Genomic DNA, 21,892 nt, shown 5'->3' on the forward strand with positions numbered 1-21,892 from the left:
CCCCAGCTCAGGAACCCCGGGGTCGCCAAGCCCGTACCCAGCAAATGAATGCTGAGCCCCTGGGGGCGATCCACCCAAGGATCATTCTCGGGTAGCACCTGAAGATGACAGCAAGTTACACCATCGAAATATCGTGCAAATATGACACTCACCCTTGTGATATCAGTTGAGGAGCTACACTCACCCTTGTGATACCAGTTGAGGAGCTACATGCTGTGTGGTAGTGGCACCAGGTCTGTTATCCAACAATGGCCACTACCCTCCCATACTGCATCCATATGACTTCACTGGCTGATGGATGACAAGGCAGTTGGTAGGACCCAATTAGCCCAACTGTGGCTAGAATAGTGGTGCTTATTAGCTCATAGATGTTTGAAGTGTGGTTCAATTGTACTGTCACTATAGTTATTGGAATTTCACTCACAGAAGTTCCTACATTTGATGCACATTAATTTGAGAATTTATTAAAAGGGTTCCAACTAAGGGTTGTATGTACACAATGTTCTTTGGACTATACAGATGCTAAACCTCCCAGACAGATCTGTGGGACAATCTCCATTGCCACAGGTCCATGAAGTGTAGTGTGGCCTCCACCTATGGAATTCTGCGGTGCTGTCTAACCCAACTTTGTCTCCACTAGCCTAGTTAGCTGCCACTTTTTTCTTTGTCCTTGGCAGATGTCTGATCTGTGGTTCCAATCAGCTATTATTGAGCCTTGTTTTCCATCAGCCTTCTACACTGATGCCCATGGACAATGAACTGCTGCCTTCTTTTCTGGCTGCTCCTCTGGGCGACAGACTATCTTCATTGTCTCCTCTGGTGATCACTGTGTGGGAAGTGCAATGATGAGGTTGGTGAGGGAGAGGGAGGGTGTTGTTAAATTGCCTGTGGTATTATTCTACTTGTAATAGACTGAAATGTGATATAACTTGGGTTGGACTTTCCTCGGAAATACAGACTTAAGATCAAGTACAAGCAGGTATGCAAAGAGCAACTTGGATTTATATCTCTTCTTGTGTCTAAAATCTATGTTTGTGGGTGTATACTGTCTTTTATAAAATGTGCTTTACACAAATTTGCTAAATAACAGGCTCAGGAGACTAGAGGCAGATGACCAACATCCAGCTGCAGTGAACATTACACTTACAAGTTAAGAAACAATTCACCTGTATTACTAAATAGTTATTAGACAAATTGATTGGCAGTTGACAAAAGTGACAAAAATGACATAAAATACCTACCTGCAAGAGGTTCTCAAGAGTGAAGTATTGTATATTCCTTTGTTTTTTCATTTACTGAACTGCATATCTAGTTGCAATAAAAAATGGTACATAACTAGTTTCGGTGCTTAGACTAAGTCCCATGTGTTCAGAACAGAATAACAGGAGCCTTTTAGTATGTACAAGTGTCCTATTTGACAAAAGGGCCCCTGTTGGTAAGTTGTGAAACACTTTAAAATGGCCCAATGGCCAAAATTGGTCATTTACACTGTTTTAGTGCCACTGTCATTCAATAAAATTACTGCTGTAGATGTACTGCAGTGAAGAAGAGATAAGAGTTGGAAAATTTAAGAAACTATTTTGTTACTTGTCACACAAAAAAGAACATTCAATAACATACTGCACTTATGTAAATAATTCTTAGGAAAAAATAGAGTTCACATTTAGAAATTCTGAGACTAAACTTCCTTTGAATAAGGAATCCGCAAATTGGTACCAACAAAATGCTATACATCTCAGTATGGTTAACTTTTTTTTTCTTAAATACTTGTATATGGAGACCCTCCTCTAGTATTACTTTTCCTCTACAGAAGCAATTGATACCAGAAATATCCATGAATTTTGAATAGTTAATATTATTTCAGCTGTTTTTCCAAAAAGAATTTCATATGATTTTGTACACAATGTATTATATTTCAGGCTAAAATCTGTAAAAGGAAATTAATTAATTTTCTTTGTTACAATTGATATGTAATAGGTCTCAATGTAAAGCAAAAATTACTTTTATAAAAAAAAAATATATATTTGAAATTATAAAATATTTGGCACACTTAAAGTTTCCATTATTAATTATGCAATCTAACCCTATTTATTACATTTATTTTGCTATTCATTTACAAAATAATAATATAAATTAATAGAAAGTCATTTGTCAAGATAATTTGCAAACCCTTTGGAATACTGTTATTACTGCAGAGTGAAGTAATAGTGGGCATGCTTCTGATGTGATCAGACATGTTTTTGTAATTTGAAATAACAACGTAATTTCAGCTTTGTTAAGGTGAACATTTAATAGACAGTGTGATACAGAAAATGTGAGAGAATAAATTATCATGAAGAAAACAAAAACTCTGAACATGCTTACTTTGAAACTTATTATGTCAATTGGAACCATGATAACCTAAATTTCAAAAATTTCAACTTCAAGAATCAGCCCCTAAACGTGAAGAACTGGAGCCAACTATGAGAAAAGAAGATAAGTAAAAAGGTTATTGTAAATCTTACTTCTCTCAAAACTTATTAAAAGAGTTAACCATAAAGACGGCGACAATCAACAAATGATGTGATGGAGGGGTAGATTACAAGTGGTGGCGTTGTTTGGGATCAATGACTAATAATTAAGTTTTGTCTGTTGCAGATGAAGGGAGAGTGATTTGTGTCATTTGCAGTTAATATATGAATGGATATCTGATCACATGAAGAAAGAAGACCGAGGGCTGCCCAACAAAGTAAATAGTATCAACAGCAAAGAGGTGCTACCAACAATAATGGACTGAGTCGAATGAAAGAGGACTTTACAACTACAACCAGGGACATCAAAAAAGAAAGATAAGTACAAACTATTTGTGAAGTTAGTTTGTTTGTGGACTTGTGCTTGTTAACAATATGAATAGAGACAAGGGTAAAAGTGATGTAGAAGTGAAAGTGTACGATCCAGTCAGGACATGTCCGAGCCAAGTGAAATTGTAGTCAGCAAAGAAACAGTAAAAACTGATATTTTGTAGTTCATTTTGACAAAACTAGAGGGAATTAAGACAGCTAATAACAAATTTAGTGCAGTTAATGATCAACTAACTGAAATAAGAACAGATAAAAATAGCAGATTTAGTGCAGTTAATGATCAGTTAACTGAAATAAGAACAGATAATGACAGCAAATTTACTTTACTACAAGGACAATTAAATTTCATGAAAACTCAAAACAATAATAAAATGGACAGGGTACAATATCAAATGGACCAACTTTGTAATCAAGATACAGAGATAAAAATAGGTTGTCAGAGGGGTTAGAAAGTGTGAATGAAAGGTTGATGTTTAGAAAATAACTTTATTGTTTTGGAAAATGAGCTAGTAGTCAAATCAGCAAGGAAATCAAAGAATGTTAATGAGATCAGCGATGAACAGAAGGCTGTAGCAGAAAAAATGGAACAAAACATCATCAGTTTAGACCAAAAAATTTTAAATGTTGAAAACAATACGTAAACTAACCTAAATGTTTCAGAACAAAAAATTTCGGCAGTTCAGGAAATGTGTAAGAACCAAAGTCTGTGTGCAAACAATGATATTGTGTGGTCCAACACTCCAATCAAAACTTTTCCATCAGACAATTTACATCCAGTGGATATTCTGCATCACTGTAGAGACAGTTTTTATCAGGCATGAATGACAATCAATATATTGAATTTGTTAAAATATGTCTTGAAGGCAATGCTCTATCATGGATATGTTTAAATTAAGTCAGTGGGAAACATATCAAAGTTTAAAGAAAAGTTTTTTTTTAAATAAATTTTGGTCAGAAGCGGAACAGGGTTAAATAAGTTTTGGTCGGAAGCTGAACAGGGGAGAATGAAAATTGAATTTTGGAATGGACCCAATTATAGGAATATGGAGGTACTTTGAAAGAGTTTTGTAAGAATCAACTTAAAAAATTAACACACCTTGACAAACCATTTGACAAAATGACCTTGATTGATGCACTTAAAAGGAGGTTACCAGAAAGTTTGAAGTGGGATCTAGTACATGGACCTGATGATTGTCTTGAAAAATTTGTACGATATATTGACAGGCTGAATAGGGCAGTAGAAAGAAATACGTACCATAATAATCAGAATGATAGAAATTACAATAGAAATAATTACAGAAACAGAGTCGTGTGAAGTTAGCACCCCTTTTTCGAGAAATATACATTTTTTTCAGAGTTCTTGATAGATATGGCATAGTTCTAGAGTTCTTTGTACAAAATTTCAATAGTTCTGCAGAATTTAGCGAAGAAAACAACAATATTCGAAAAAATTTTCGTATCGAAAACGTTCTTTGGCAATTTCCGCAAAATGTAAATAAGTACAAGAGTTCTGAGCACAGTTCTGAACAGAGCTCCAAGAGTTCTTTCGAAAATCCAAGTAACGTTTTTTCGTGCAGCTAATAGTTCACGAGATAATCGCATTTTAATGAGAAAATCTTTTCACTTACTGTGAAGTTGGCACCCTTTTTTTCAGAAAGATATATTTTTTTCAGAGTTCTCGATAGATATGGCATAGTTCTAGAGTTCTTTGTACAAAATTTCAATAGTTCTGCAGAATTTAGCGACGAAAACAACAATACTCGAAAAAATTTTCGTATCGAAAACGTTCTTTGGCAATTTCCGCAAAATGTAAATAAGTACAAGAGTTCAGAACACAGTTCTGAACAGAGCTCCAAGAGTTCTTTCGAAAATCCAAGTAACATTTTTTTGTGCAGCTAATAGTTTACGAGATAATTGCATTTTAATGAGAAAATCTTTTCACTTACTGTGAAGTTGGCACCCTTTTTTTCACAAATGTATACTTTTTTCAGATTTCTTGATAGATATGCCATAGTTCTAGAGTTCTTTGTACAAAATTTCAATAGTTCTGCAAAATTTAGTGACGAAAACAATATTCGAAAAAATTTTCGTATCGAAGACATTCTTCATCAATTTTCGCAAATTGTAAATAAGTACAACAGTTCTGAGCACAGTTCTGAACAGAACTCCAAGAGTTCTATCGAAAACCCTATTAACATTTTTTTTGTGCAGCTAATAGTTTACGAGATAATTGCAATTTAAGGAGAAAATCTTTTCACTTACTGTGAAGTTGGCACCCTTTTTTTCAGAAATGTATACTTTTTTCAGATTTCTTGATAGATATGCCATAGTTCTAGAGTTCTTTGTAAAAAATTTCAATAGTTCTGCAAAATTTAGAGACGTAAACAATATTCGAAAAAATTTTCGTATCGAAAACATTCTTCGTCAATTTTCGCAAATTGTAAATAAGTACAACAGTTCTGAGCACAGTTCTGAACAGAACTCCAAGAGTTCTATCGAAAACCCAATCAACATTTTTTTGTGCAGCTAATAGTTTACGAAATAATTGCAATTTAAGGAGAAAATCTTTTCATTTACTGTGAAGTTGGCACCCTTTTCTTCAGAAATGTATATTTCTTTCACAGTTCTTGACAGGTATGCCATAGTTCTAGAGTTCTTTGTACAAAATTTCAGTAGTTCTGCAGAATTTAGGGAAGAAAACAACAATACTCGAAAAACTTTTTCTATCGAAATCATTTTTTGTCAATTTTCGCAAAAATTAAACTGGTACAACAGTTCTGAGGACAGTTCTGAGCAGAACCCCAAGAGCTCTATCGAAAATCCTAATAACATTTTTCTATGGCGATAATAGTTTGTGATAAATTGATTTAATGTGGGACACACTTTCTCTACAGAAAATATAAATATATTCGCACAACAGTTCTGATGACAGTTCTGGACACCACGTGAAGAGTTCTATCGAAATTCCTAGTAGAATTTTTTAGTGCAGGTAATAGTTTAAGAGGTAATTGCAACTTAATTAAGAACCCCATAAGAGCTCCTACTGTGAAGCTGGCACCCTTTTTTTCGAAATATATATTTTTTTCAGAGTTCTTGATAGATAAGTCATAGTTATAGAGTTCTCGGTACAAAATTTCAATAGTTATGCAGAATTTAGCGAAGAAAACAACATTGTATAACAAAGCTGATTCAGGAACCCTTTCCTTTTGATACAATTCTTCCTGTTGCCACAATAAATCACTTGTGCATAGATTCCAACTGTACTGATCATTACAAAAATACAACCATTGACCAGCGGCGCACATTTCTTGCAGCGTTGTACAAAGCATTCGGATTATCCGCTGTGAAAATACTACACTTAACGCTATTTTAAAATTTACGGTGGATGGCTTCCGTTTATCTACAATGTCAGCATCTATCGAATTATCTTCATGCAAACATGATGCCTGGATCACTCACTTCCCCTTTTAGGTACGGAGGAAACTAGAGTTCAGTCTTGTGGAAGCCAAAAAAGGAAATGTGGGCAGCCCTTCTTTTACTGATAGCAAACTCTAGAGAAATCTCCACACTTGTTTTTCTTCATCATGCCAACAAAAGAAAAACTCTCCCTTCATAGCTCTATTATCATTCCAGTACTAGTAAACTAGTTGTCCGCTTTCACATTTCGACCTGACTGATATATAGGTTTACACAGTCACAGAACAACATCAAATTGTTTATTGCTCAGTTGGTAAATCCGTCTGGTTGCAACACAGCGTATATTTCCAAATTGTACAGGTAAAATACTTAAGAATCCACACTTAAGAATCCATACTCGTTTGTTTTGATTGATACATATTGGCGAAAACTGTACCTTCCACAGAATCCTTCCAGCTTCTTGCCTACTGTAACATTTTCTCCAAGGGTGTAAGATTTGTGGTAGTTGCGTACAAACACAGTAAATATTTCCCGAATAGCTGTTAGCTTGTCTAATTGTCTCCTTTCATCACGAATAGCGCGACTGTAAAATCTAAGGCTCTCCAGAATAAATTTGAAACGTTTTATGTTCGTTTGCGAGGTGAAATTTTTCAATGCCATCACCATCAGTTCCACACAGATCTTCCAGGCTTTATCTGTTACTTTTGTTAACAACAATTAAAAACAAGAGACTGATGAAGGCTTTCAATTCAATATCATCTATTGATTTTACCCCTCTCTCACGCTGAAATGAGGCTTTGATGCTCTCAAAATTCTGATTGGAATACAAAACTACAATAGACAAATATCGTTATCTATGAGGTAATTACAGCATCACAAATGCTGCTTTGGCTGCACCTATTGGTACAGGTAAATTTCGAATAATATTATGCTCTTCGAACAATACGCTTCGAATTTCTTCAACATTATCTAGTACTTCCCACTTAAAATAATAAAATTCCTATAAAATAACGCAACCAGGCGCAGTGTATTAATCTGATATTTGACGTTCAGACAGCGGACACTGACTATTAAACAGTTCAAACAGAATTTAAGTGCAGTTTTCATTCTGGATTAGCTTTGTACTACTTACTACGTTGATAAACAAATAAACTAATCGCTGAAATGAAATACGAAAGGGCACAGTGGATAAAAACGAGCAATCGGCTCATATCTCATCAAGAGAGCATTAGTGTCGATACTGACTCATACATACAACAATGAAAGGCACACATGAAGTGTATATTTTTAGAATCAGGAAGAACCAGATTAATTTTATCACGTAAAACAGTAATTGTTTTGAACTCTCATGACATCCAGGACCCACTAACAGCTAAAAATATGCCCATGACCCTCATGGATGAAAGTTATATTGCAACATCACAAGCCGCTAGGATACATAAAAACATGTGCTGTGTGTAACGAATAAATTTGAAATTGATGTCGTTAATATTGTTGCAAACATTTGTTCTAGTTAGAAAGGAAGTGTGGAAGTTTGATGAGTTACACTACAGCGAGAGTTAAAAGTCTTTACAATGTATAGAAACGTAAGTATATTTACTGAATATATCGTACAAACGAACTAAGTAGTATGTTTAAATCCTAATTCAATACATGACTGATAGAGGTGTTATAATGTTGAGGGGATACAGTATTAAAGTTAATAAGAAGTTCGAAATTTGTAAATAAGAACCTCGTTTATTTGGTCCTCAATAATCCGGATTTCCGGTTTATCCGAATTCATATTTTGTGTCCCTTGGTATTTTTCTCTTTTTTTTCTTATAACACGAAGATGTGTAGTCGGTGAGGTACATAGGCTGCTTATCACCAGGCTGGTAATTTAGTCTAGTACTGAGTGATAAGGAACTCGGAGTGTGTGAATGACATTGTTTCTCAAGTATTGTACATTAATACAACGGTGTATTGATGCCCATCAAGTAAGTTGCATAGTAACCACGCCAACAGCACTCCACCACAGCTCATTGTACCTCTGGTGCGATTCTCGACAGGTGTGACACCATCTGGTTAGTGGCGCATGTGAATGTATCTGCTCTCTCAGCCATCTGTTTGTTTTGCACTGACGAGCCTTCTCTCCTTGAATCATCTAAGCGTGCACATCCCACGCTTCCACCTACAGTTACTACAGTCAGTCTTAAGAAGGTATACTGGCATTTGTATAGTGCTGAACATTTAGACTTTTTGTATTTAGAGGAATATACATCCGGTTTTCGATTTTCGGTTTTCCAAAATAAAAGTGAGAATTTACGATCGTACTCATAGCTGTACTTCCAGCAGTACTTCATCTCCTGCGTTCCCAATTTCGTAGAAGTTGTCCTACGAAAATTGCAGAAGGAGCACTCCTGGACGAAAGGATATTGTGACGATATTCTTTGGTCACAGCCTGGGGTTAGAGACCCGGTCCGGCACACAGTTTTTATCTGCCAGTAAGTTTCACATCGGCGCACACCCACTGCAGAGTGAACACACAATCTATTTCATAATCTACTGGCACCATAAAAATGTTATGAGGGTTTTTAAAAGAACTCTTTCGGTGCTATCCAGAACTGGCAGCAAAAGGGTTGTGCCAATTTATTATAATGTAGACCAAGTAGGTCTCTCGAAAATGCTATTATCTCATTAACTGTTATCCCCACAAAAAATGTTATTACAGTTGTCGGTAGAACTCTTAGGGTCGTATTAAGAAATGCCGTCAGATCTTTTGTACGAATTTATTACTTTTACATGACAAAAGTGAGTCCCACATTAATTATCTCATATAATGTCATCGTCACAAATAATGTTATTATAGTTTTTGGTAGAACTCTGTGGGTGATATTCAGAACTGTCATCAGAACTATTCTACGAATTTTGCTATATTAGATAAAGTGAGTATCAGATTAATACAATTATTGTATAAACTATTATCACCACAAAAATGTTCTTATCATTTCCAATGCAACTCTTCCGGTGCTATCCAGAACTGCCAACAAATCTGTTATACAAGTTTATTTTTTCCAAACTGACAAATAATTTTTTACCATACCAAAATTTTGCCGTGTTATTGTTTTCTTCCCGAAATTCTGTAGAACTATTCGTGTTTTGAGCAGGGAAATCTAGAACTATTGCATATATATCAAGAACTGTGAAAAAAATTTATAGTTATCGTAAAAGGAGTTCAAACTTCACGGGAAATGCTCATAAGCATTCCTTAATAATGGCAGTTACTACGTAAACAATTACCTGCACAGAATATGTTACTAGTTTTTTCGATAGAACTCTTACAATGCTATCCAGAGCTGGCATCAGAGCATACGAACAGACATAATTTTTTTTTTTTGAGTAAGAGTGCCCCACAATTAATCAATTACCATACAAACTATTACAACCACAAAAAATGTTATTATGATTATAGATAGAAGTCTTGACGTGTTAACCAGAACTGTTCATCAAAACTGTTGAACGAATTTACTTTTTCTGTCGAGAAAGTGGGTCTAACATCAAAGCAGTTACCGTATAAACTATCATCGCCACAAAAAGATGTTATTAGGATTTTCGATAGAGCTCTTGGTGTTCTGTTCAGAACTGTTGTACGAATTTACTTTTTGCGAAAATTGACAAAGAATGTATTCGATACGAAAAATTTTTCGAGTATTGTTGTTTTTTTCGCTAAATTATGCAGGACTATTCAAATTTTGTACAAATAACTCTAGAACTATGACATTTCTATCGAGAACTCTGAAAATATATATATATTTCTGAAGAAAAGGATTCCAACTTCACAGTAAGTGAAGAGGTTCCCTAATTAAATTGCAATTATATCGTAACGTGTTAGCTGCACAAAAAATTGTAATTAGGATATTCTATAGAACTATTGGGGTTCTGTTCAGAACTGCCCTCAGAACTGTTGTCCGAATTTACTTTTTGCGAAAATTAATAACGAATGTTTGCTATACGAAATTTTTTTCGAGTATTGTTGTTTTCTTCGTTAAATTCTGCAGAACTATTGAAATTTTGTACAAAGAACTCTAGAACTATGCCATATATATCAAGAACTCTGAAAATAATATACATTTCTGTAAAAAAGGGTGCCAACTTCACAGTAAGTGAAAAGATTTTCTCCTTAAATTGCAATTATCTCGTAAACTATTAGCTGCACAAAAAAATGTTACTTGGGTTTTCGATAGAACTCTTGGAGTTCTGTTCAGAACTGTGCTCAGAACTGTTGTACTTATTTACAATTTGCGAAAATTGACGAAGAATGTTTTCGATACGAAAATTTTTTCGAATATTGTTTTCGTCGCTAAATTCTGCAGAACTATTGAAATTTTGTACAAAGAACTCTAGAACTATGGCATATCTATCAAGAAATCAGAAAAAAGTATACATTTGTGAAAAAAAGGGTGCCAACTTCACAGAAAGTGAAAAGATTTTCTCCTTAAATTGCAATTATCTCGTAAACTATTAGCTGCGCAAAAAAATGTTACTTGGGTTTTCGATAGAACTCTTGGAGTTCTGTTCAGAACTGTGCTCAGAACTGTTGTACTTATTTACAATTTGCGAAAATTGACAAAGAATATTTTCGATACGAAAATTTTTTCGAATATTGTTTTCGTCGCTAAATTCTGCAGAACTATTGAAATTTTGTACAAAGAACTCTAGAACTATGGCATATCTATCAAGAAATCTGAAAAAAGTATACATTTGTGAAAAAAAGGGTGCCAGCTTCACAGTAGGAGCTCTTAAGGAATTCTTAATTAAGTTGCAATTACCTCTTAAACTATTACCTGCACAAAAAAATTTCACTAGGATTTTCGATAGAACTCTTCACGTGGTGTCCAGAACTGTCATCAGAACTGTTGTACGAATATATTTATATTTTCCGTAAAGAAAGTGTGTCCCATATTAAATCAATTTATCTCAAACCATTATCGCCATAGAAAAATGTTGTTGGGATTTTCGATAGAGCTCTTGGGGTTCTGTTCAGAACTGTCCTCAAAACTGTTGTACAAGTTTAATTTTTACGAAAATTGACAAAAAATGTTTTCGATACGAAATTTTTTTCGAATTTTGTTGTTTTCTTCGCTAAATTCTGCAGAACTATTGAAATTTTGTACAAAGAACTCCAGAACTATGCCATATCTATCAAGAACTCTGAAAAAAATATATATTTCTGAAAAAAAGGGTGCCAACTTCACAGTAAGTGAAAAGATTTTCTCATTAAAATGCAATTATCTCGTAAACTATTAGCTGCACAAAAAAATGTTACTTGGATTTTCGAAAGAACTCTTGGAGCTCTGTTCAGAACTGTGCTCAGAACTCTTGTACTTATTTACATTTTGCGGAAATTGCCAAAGAACGTTTTCGATACGAAAATTTTTTCGAATTTTGTTGTTTTCTTCGCTAAATTCTGCAGAACTATTGAAATTTTGTACAAAGAACTCTAGAACTATGCCATATCTATCAAGAACTCTGAAAAAAAATATATTTCTGAAAAAAAGGGTGCCAACTTCACAGTAAGTGAAAAGATTTTCTCATTAAAATGCAATTATCTCGTAAACTATTAGCTGCACAAAAAAATGTTACTTGGATTTTCGAAAGAACTCTTGGAGCTCTGTTCAGAACTGTGTTCTGAACTCTTGTACTTATTTACATTTTGCGGAAATTGCCAAAGAACGTTTTCGATACGAAATTTTTTTCGAATTTTGTTGTTTTCTTCGCTAAATTCTGCAGAACTATTGAAATTTTGTACAAAGAACTCCAGAACTATGCCATATCTATCAAGAACTCTGAAAAAAATATATATTTCTAAAAAAAAGGGTGCCAACTTCACAGTAAGTGAAAAGATTTTCTCATTAAAATGCAATTATCTCGTAAACTATTAGCTGCACAAAAAAATGTTACTTGGATTTTCGAAAGAACTCTTGGAGCTCTGTTCAGAACTGTGCTCAGAACTCTTGTACTTATTTACATATTGCGGAAATTGCCAAAGAACGTTTTCGATACGAAAATTTTTTCGAATTTTGTTGTTTTCTTCGCTAAATTCTGCAGAACTATTGAAATTTTGTACAAAGAACTCTAGAACTATGCCATATCTATCAAGAACTCTGAAAAAAAAATATATTTCTGAAAAAAAGGGTGCCAACTTCACAGTAAGTGAAAAGATTTTCTCATTAAAATGCAATTATCTCGTAAACTATTAGCTGCACAAAAAAATGTTACTTGGATTTTCGAAAGAACTCTTGGAGCTCTATTCAGAACTGTGCTCAGAACTCTTGTACTTATTTACATTTTGCGGAAATTGCCAAAGAACGTTTTCGATACGAAAATTTTTTCGAATATTGTTGTTTTCTTCGCTAAATTCTGCAGAACTATTGAAATTTTGTACAAAGAACTCTAGAACTATGCCATATCTATCAAGAACTCTGAAAAAAATGTATATTTCTCGAAAAAGGGGTGCTAACTTCACACGACTCAGAAACAGAGATAATGGTAACTTCTATCAGGATCAAAGTGTCAATAGAGAGAGAAATTTTGAACACCAGCAGGGTAACACAGCTAACCATGGGCATTTTAATACAACACACAAACATAAAGGTAACTACTCAGGAAATGACAGTTCACTTCATGAAGGTCCACAGTTTTGGGGGAGGGGAAAAACAACAAGCACAGGAAACCCAAGTTACACTTGCAATTACACAATAATAACGGTGTTAATGATATGGCACATGTACCTCAAACTGAACAGAAGGAATATCAGCTTTATTGTTTATGTTTTGATCAGAAGTTTTGGGGCATTTTGTTTAATTATGGTGATGTAGGTGCTAATCATAAACCAGAATGTGAGAATAGTGAGAATTTTGATGCAGTATGTACTAATGAATTCTTCTCTTAGTCATAAAACAGTGTTATTGATGTATGTAAATCTGGTGCTGACTGAATTTGATGTGGACTAGGTGGTATTTTTTATGCAGATGTGAATGAGAACTGTGAAATAACTTGGGCTGGTAAGTCTGAGACTGGTACCTTATTGCAAATGAAAGTAGGTGAGGTAAGTGGCTTTGATAGAGATGAAACTTGTATTGTTAGAGATGTTGATGATTAGGAATTTTGGAGGAATATGATAATGATGAGTATCAGGTATTTGTGGAGTTTAAGATTAAAAAGTTTCAGAGTTACTTGTGAATGATGTGGACAATACAGGTAAGGTAAATCATGTATGTTATGCTGTAAGTGTGAGTCATGGAATATCAGTCCAGTCAAAACAGTTTTTCATTAATGTAGTGCAGAGTAATGATCTAAGCAGTAAAGGTGAGTTATCTGTGTGCCTAGATAACAAAGGTGAAAACTTTTTGAAGTTTTTTTGGCACCGGATTTATGATAACATAGATAAATGTGCATTCTCGAATAAGTTAGCTGTGGTTAGTCAAAATTTATACCCAAATTGGTGGAATGAAGTGAAAGAAGATCTAAGCAGGAAGTGTAAATTTGACAGTGATATATTTTGTGTTCCTTCTGTAATAAGTTATGTTAGTTGTGCAGTGGAATCGATTCATTGTGTTCAGTCTTTACCTGATAACATGAGTAACAAAGTAATGCTACGATACCAGTACAGTTGATAAAACCATGTAAAGACAGTGTGGATGTAGCATTTGATGAAACTGAAAGTGATCTTTTACATGAAGTATCTAACAACAGAGAAGATGATTCAGATTTTTGGTGTCCTTATATTAAGATTAGCATTGATCAGTGGGAAGGTAACTGTTTGGTTGAACAGGTAGTCCAATCTGAAGTATATCTGAATAATTTAGAGACAAGATCAGCTATTGTGAGAATTTTGTGACAATGTCCATTGTACGTGTGAAGACAAGAGGAGCTACTGGTAAGCAAAGCAAGTTTGTAAAATGTCAAGTACATTTAACTTTTAGTATCAAGACCTTCGAACATGGATGCATAATGATCCCTAGTCTGGAAGAAAATATACAATGTGTTTGCAGATTCATGTGACTATATAATTGTGTTTTGTTGGTCAGGAATTTAGTATGTAACATCATGTGATTTCTAATGTTCTGTCTTATATATTGACTGAGTTCAAGTCTATGACATACTATATTTATAAGTTCATACAACTACTGAATTATGTTTTGTAATAGATTTGTGTTTTATCACCTTACTAGTTCATTTTCCCATTGCATTTAACTCTGTTTATTAGAGTTTCATATATGAACGCTTTTTAATCCTATCTGACATAAATCCTATATTCTTGCTTTTGCAATATAAATATAGACAGTATATGCCATGTGATGTCATGAAGGTATTGAACAGAATATTTAGTACACAAAACAATGTTTAGGATTTGATGTGAATGCTAGACAGGAAGTTACCTATCTGTTGGACCGTGTGATGAGAAATCTAGGGAGGAAACTGAAAGGTGTGGATAGATCCACTCCCACACTACTGTACAGCTGTACCCTGCTGGACCAGCCAAGATACAAGAGATCACAGGCACTGGTTAATGTACTCAAGCATCTGTCAACTACATCAGAGTTGTGACAGAGGTTTGTAAATTATTAGACAAGAAATCATCCTGTATGAAGAATTCATGGAACACATCACTGGCATGGATGGTGTTAATCCACATAAATGTATGTTTTTTCAAGTTGGGGGTTTAAATTCCCAATACATTATGTAACTTTAAATCAGAGCATTTTTTTTTCAATTGTAAATGAATCTTCTAGGCCACTATGTATGTAGGTTAGTTTGTATGAACAATTAGCAAATAGACTGGAAGACATTACTAGTATAGACAGTATAACAAGATGTACACATGTCTCATTTCATACACTGATTTTGGTACTCAAGCTACTCGATTATGGCACCGCTCAAAGCTATTTATAACTCTGATTACCTGTATTTATACTGAGTATTGCAATATTGTATCTGAATGGAGCTTGAGTTGTTGGCAAATTCATGCTTAACTCTGATTTGGGAACCCCTGGTCATCGTGACTGTGTATGTGTGCTCAAGAAGAGTGTACAACTATTGATTGAGGCTAGATGCTTCCTATAATTACTCTTTACATATGATTGAAATTATTGATATGATTATGAACTTTATTCATTTTGTTGTGTCGAAACATTTTTTGCTGCTCTGTACGCAATGTGGTTTGGATTCATGGGTTGGTACCCATATCGTAAGCTTAGGCTCTAATATTTTTTTTTATTATTTTGTCCTTTCATGAATCAACATATCCTTAAATACTCTGGTTTCTGTGGCTGATTGGTTTTGTGATATATTCCTACTCATGATGAGTATATTCTTCTGGTCTATACTCATCGTTGTGAGTTTTTTCGAGTTGCCTCACTCATAGTACATTTAGGCTCTGAATTTTTTCTCTTCTCTTTTTAAGATTTTAAAAGTGTGACCTTATGTGAAGTTGAAATTTGTAATTCTAGTAATTTACATCATCTCTACACTTATTTCTTTAGTTTAGTGTTGTAATGTTGTAGTTTTAACTTTGTATTATTTGTCTTGTGACAGTATGTTCCACAGGTCTGTACTAGCTGCCAATGTAAAAAAAAAATTATTTTTTTAAAATATTTGACATTACAAAATATTTGACACACTTAAAATTTCTGTTATTAATTATGCAATCTGATCCTATTTATTACATTTATTTTTGGATTCATTTATAAAATAGTAATATAAATTAATATAAATTCATTTGTCAAGACAATTTGTAAGCCCTTTGGAATACTGTTATTACTGCAGAGAGAAGTAGTAGTGGCCATGCTTCTGATGTGATTGGACATGTTTTTGTAATTTGGAATAACAATGTAATTTTGGCTTTGCTAATGTGAAAATTCAATAGACAGTGTGATACAGAGAAATATGAGAGAATAAATTATCTGAAAATGCTTACTTTAAAACTTATTATGTCAACTGGAAGCATGAGAACCTATAATGTCAAAAATTACAACTTCAAGAATCAGCCCCTATACGTGAAGGACTGGATCCAACTATGAGAAAAGTAGGTAAGTAAAAAGTTTATTGTAAATCTTACTCCTCTCACAACTTATTAAAAGAGTGAACCATACAGATAGTGAAAATGAACAAATGTTGTGAGGGAGGAGTGGATTACTTATTTCAATTAGAGATAAAAGGCCTGTAAGCATCAGTAGTATGTGTGTCACTATGTAATAAAAAGGATAACATAGAAATCCGTGAATCCCTTCATGCTTACTGTATCTGAATGTAATACTGCTGGGTGCAATTTATTTGATTTCCTATGACTAATTAATTTCAGCCTATTGATGGCATGTATTCTCCTCTTATCCAGTACTCATATTTTGTTGTAAATATAGTGCATCTTATACACACTCACTACCATTACCTGAAGTTCATTTGCTGTTATCTTGGAAGATAATGTTATGAAGTCCACAGCATAGTCATCCTTGGGCAATTTAAATAGCAGCATATTCTGATAGAGAAAACTTTTACCAGTCCCTGCAGGACCCACAAGCAACATTGGCACTTTGTGATTTATATGTAACTCCATAAAGTAATGCATTCTGAAACAAAAAGAATTTCAAAGTTACTTTTCTCGTTTGCTCTTCATAAAGTTTCTAAAATACAAGGTATGTTAATATCATGTAATTCTTTCTTTGTATTCATTGTCCTGTCTTTAATAAAATCAGCAATATCATATATCACTAAATATATGACTTTTACTTAAAGTTTCAATTTAGAATGAGAACAACAAACTATTAAATACTTGAGCTAAAATTAAATTCAAAGAAATAGTGCCAAAAAACATTGCTAGGCTAAGTTATTAAAACGTATTCTGTATGTATCATTCGTAGCACTTGTCACAAGTTAAGGCTGAGTAACAAAACCACAGATGGCACTACCACAGCACAACATGACCAGACTTTTAATTCTAGGATGTAAGGTGTTGTGAAATATGGGACTTAGTAAACCACCTTATGAAATCAGTCAAAGACCTTAATAGTTGTAACACACAGACAAGAAAAATGTGTTACTTTTACAGTTGTGATTTCTAGACTAGAGATGCTGATAATGCAATCAGCAAACCAAAGTGAAGAAGATTAGAATAAATTTGTATTTTGTTCCATACATACACAGAGACCTCCAAAGATGCACATGTCATAAAACTAGAATATATGGTGAGAGAGAGAGAGAGAGAGCGAGAGAGAGAGAGAGAGAGAGAGAGAGAGAGAGAGAGAGAGAAAGTGATATGTGAATGTTCTTTCAATAGATCTTAAGTGAACTGGCCCACAATGGTGTGGAATAAATAAAAAAACCTGAAAGATTTTTCCACTTAATTGGTAATGATAATTTGTTACAAACTTCAAAATGTATGTACACAGAGATGCAAAAGTTAATTCATTGGTTACAGTAGCCATATATTATCAGACAGAAAGCAGTTTGCAGCAGTTATTTATATTTATCACATAAGAGCACTGAATACGTACAGAGGCCATACTTTGTGAAACACTTGCTTTATTTGATATTATTAATAACATATACATGTATCAGATCTATGTTCTATTAAGAAATTCATCAATGGAGTGTGTTGTAACATTTTACTTTGGTAAAGGGATGTGTTGCAGAACGTCTACAGTTCCGATGAATAATCGCCACTCAAGAAAGTACATTTTCTTTTAGTTAATTCATTTAGAATTGCATACTGCATGGATAACCTTTTGTTATCTGTGCATGTAAATGGTTTCTGGAATGGATGCAGCATTTCTTTGAGAAGATATGGCAATAGCAGCTGTATCATGCTTTGCTGTATGTGCTGTTTGGGCTATTTATTTCCCTGCAGTCTCACCTCAGCTCAGACACACATCAAATGCATTTCAGCAATGAGTACCATGACATTTGGCATACATTATGGGAACAAGAGATCAAGCTGAGCAGTTATTCTAAAGAGAACCATCAATCATGTTGTACTGAGAGCATGTGATGTCATAAATCATGTTCAAAGGTGAACACTGAATGAAGTGTTTGTATATTGTAACTGATGGATCAATATAATTTTATATGATTAGGAGTGCTTTCTATTAAATCGGTAGAAAGTGGAAGAAATGGAAAAGTACTTCTGGATTTTCAGCACAGGTACCGCTGCAGCAGACAAGAAGGCATCCATCAGAAGAATTACATGATGTAGGAGAACGATAAATCAAGAGGTATTGGTTCAGAATTTAACAGCATATAAGAACATAACCTAAACTCATACTCGACTCCACAAAAAATGAAATGCTTCATCTTGACAACCAAGCACAGAACCTATAGCTGAGACAGCGTAAGAAGCTCCCTGACTGCTCACAGCACTGTTGCTACCTTTCAACTGTGAAGTGATAATTACTACAATCAAATACAGTAGCTGCCTAGAGGGCTCTGGCAACACTGAGGTACTCCATAAAGACATTTACATAATCCCATTACATACTTGTTTGAGATGGGCCTGCAATTCTGCTGCACCTGTCCACTGAAACTGTCAGGAATCAACTTACATCGACTCAAAAATAGGATATTTATATTCTGGAAAATCAACATGATTGAGGTGAAAAGAAATTAAATTAATAATCAGTAACATCAGAAAAAGTTTTCTTAAACAGAGCTATTGCCCTTCGTAATGGGGTCAACATCCAAGATTATATCACACTGCACAAGTCAGTAGCAGCACTGTAGTGAAAAGGAACAAAAAAATTCATAGTTATGCGCAATCATTAGCTCCACTGACTACAATTATGTCAAAACAGAATGTAATACACCCACTAGTTGGAAAATCAGCAACTCTAACTTCTAAGGGCTGTAATTGGGTCATCATGTCCATGATGTTTCCCCAGCAGCTAACGCTAATCATGTCTGCTACGCATCCATCTACGGCATTGGTACCTTCAACCATGCTAATTCCTACAGCATCACAATTCGTATAGGGAAATTATCCAATAACCCATTGGCATTGTGATGCAGCAAGTTGCTCAAGTATTATTTGGTGAGCCCTATTTAATCCAAGGTGATACTCACTGATTGTAGTGGTGGTGGTGTATGTACTGTGTTGGTAGCCAGGAGTGGGTTTGAAAATCAGAGTTCTTACACTTTTTCAACAAAGTTTTCCCAGTACTTTAACAGTTGAGAACATACTATGATTAATCATAAATCTCTTATTACTGTGATTGTATTCCTATAGTGAAAAGAATCGTCGAGGATTATATGGAGTAATCTTTGACAAGCTGGAGCAAAGAGTTTATTAGGCAAATAGACACTAAACTAAATAAACTAGATACCAAGCTAGAAGGAACTAAAACTGAATTAGTGGTATGAGTAAAAGCTCATGATATTAATTTCAAAAAGACATTGAGTAAGACAAAGGAACAAATAATTGCCAAATTAAACAATAAACTAGAAATTACTAGCACTGATTTAATAGATAAGCAGGTACGGAAACTTGAAGGACATATTACTGAGCCTCAAAGAGAAAAAGTAGAAATTAACAATGAGGTTTCCAAATTACAAGCCATAATATCTGCTCTAGCACAGGAGTTACATTCTGACTTAACTAAACAATGTGACTAGAAGAGGCATGAAGTTAGTGAGCAGAAGAAGTATGTAAATAAGGATCTGAAAGAGAGTAAACATTTTGCTAAACAGGAATTTTTGAAAGTGTGTAAAAAGATCTCAGATATAAAAATTGAATTAAATATTATCAAACAATGTAAAATCCAGGATGGAATGTAACAAATTATGAAAAGGGAACTTGCACTCACTGTATAGTGGAGATGCTGAGTCACAGATAGGCACAACAAAAAGACTGTCACACATTAGTTTTCAGCCAATATGGTCTTCATCAAAAATAGACCACACACACACACACACACACACACACACACTCACTCACTCACGAAAACACAACTCACACACATACAACTGCAGTAAAGGTTGTGATGTAATTGCCATCGCAGAGTCTACTGTGGCAGCTTTGGAAGAGTGAGTCAGTGACTTAATTGAAGAAAAAGTACAAGATATATCTGAATCATCTGATTCCATGGCAGAGATAGGTAGAACTGAGGGTGAATTTCAGTAACACTGGGATGAACTGAACAAAAAAAAAGGAGAAGTGTCTGGTAGAGTTAATGGTGGAATTGAACCTGGGGTGTGGAATGGACTTATCCAAACTACTTTCAAAACTTAAACTGGAAACTGATGTTCATGCTACCTATCTTTTTAGGGGTGTATTCTAAATCCCTATGAAAGCAGTGTGATGATTCAGACAAGAATTTGATTTTGCCTAAGTTATTTGGAAGGGGTGCCACTGAATGGGGAACTATTCATCAAAAAGAATTCCCCCTATGGGATGATTTTCAGGAGAAATTTAAAATTGAAATATTGGCTGAAAAGTCCATCAGAAAAGTTAATGCTGAATTTGCTAGACCCCAGGTACTATAATCATAGTTGGGGTGGCTATAATAAGTACACTGAGTGGCCCCTAACTAAATCTAAATACTTGGATGATCCTGTAGAGGAGACTCATTTGGTTAAGGTATTGGTATGTAGGCTACCCAATCATGTAAGGTAATAAATATGGTATCTTGGATGGACAATGGTGAAACATTTATTGATATTTATTGACAGCCTGGGATAAATCAAACAAAAAAGAGGTAACTATATTTAGGAGGAAAACTCACAGTTTCATAATAACAATTGAAATTGTTATCCATCATGTTTCCGCAAAAGAATGAAACAAAATACTGTAAGGTACGGGAACATAATCATAAACTAATTCCGCGAAATTTTCATGTGGACAATATAGTGCTAGTCAAATATGTACATCCAAGTCCCCACCTAAAGAAAAAGATGAGTACATTTTTTCACAGTTAGGAAGACCCATTTAAAATAATATGTATTCCACACCAGAAGATAGCGTTTCTTGTAGATTCATCAAATAGCAAAGAAAAAGAGATTGGGCTTTAAAGACATGATAAAAAGATATGAGGCTAGAATATACACCTAAGGAAAGTCCATGTTCTACATGAAATATGTGTAGCAATGTCCTCAAGGCACCCAGTTGTCTGTTATACAATGTCCTATCTGCATTTCCATGTAGCAGTCTCTTATTCTTCATACTATAATCTTTTAAAACCATGTTATCTTTAACAATCCTGTGTTCATAACAACACAAAAGTGGCCATTTCTCTAACAGAAAAATGATATCTTGTGATAATAACTTAATATAATAAATACCATAACTACCATGATTACTACTTACATTTATGCTTAGTTAGCAAAATATATGAGAAATGTCATGTCCATAATTAAATTGCTCAAATGGTAAAATGCAAATTAACATCCATCTAGCCATTTGTGACTATGTCTTGCAGGTATTTTTACAGGCAGAAAATACAAATACAGTAACAATCAGAACCAACACTACAGAATTAACTAACCAATTCAAAATGCTGAACATTGGCATGTGATATTTTCAATATCTTATGAACATGTTACTTGTTCATAAGATATTGAAAATATCATATGCCCACGTTCAGCATTTGAATCTAGCTAAGTTCTGCTGT

At 34.3% G+C, this 21,892-nt stretch overlaps 1 protein-coding gene across 1 annotated transcript in view; it reads right to left on the minus strand.

The window, feature by feature from the left end:
• LOC124613409 (dynein axonemal heavy chain 7-like) overlaps positions 1 to 21,892 on the minus strand; it is a 755,469-nt gene that overhangs the window by 647,644 nt on the left and 85,933 nt on the right. The window contains exon 6 of the mRNA XM_047142112.1: positions 16,687 to 16,864. Coding sequence (XP_046998068.1) covers positions 16,687 to 16,864 — 178 coding nt within the window. The remainder of the gene's footprint in view (positions 1 to 16,686; positions 16,865 to 21,892) is intronic.

This window comes from Schistocerca americana, chromosome 4 (assembly GCF_021461395.2).
Source record: "Schistocerca americana isolate TAMUIC-IGC-003095 chromosome 4, iqSchAmer2.1, whole genome shotgun sequence".
Taxonomy (NCBI): domain Eukaryota; kingdom Metazoa; phylum Arthropoda; class Insecta; order Orthoptera; family Acrididae; genus Schistocerca; species Schistocerca americana.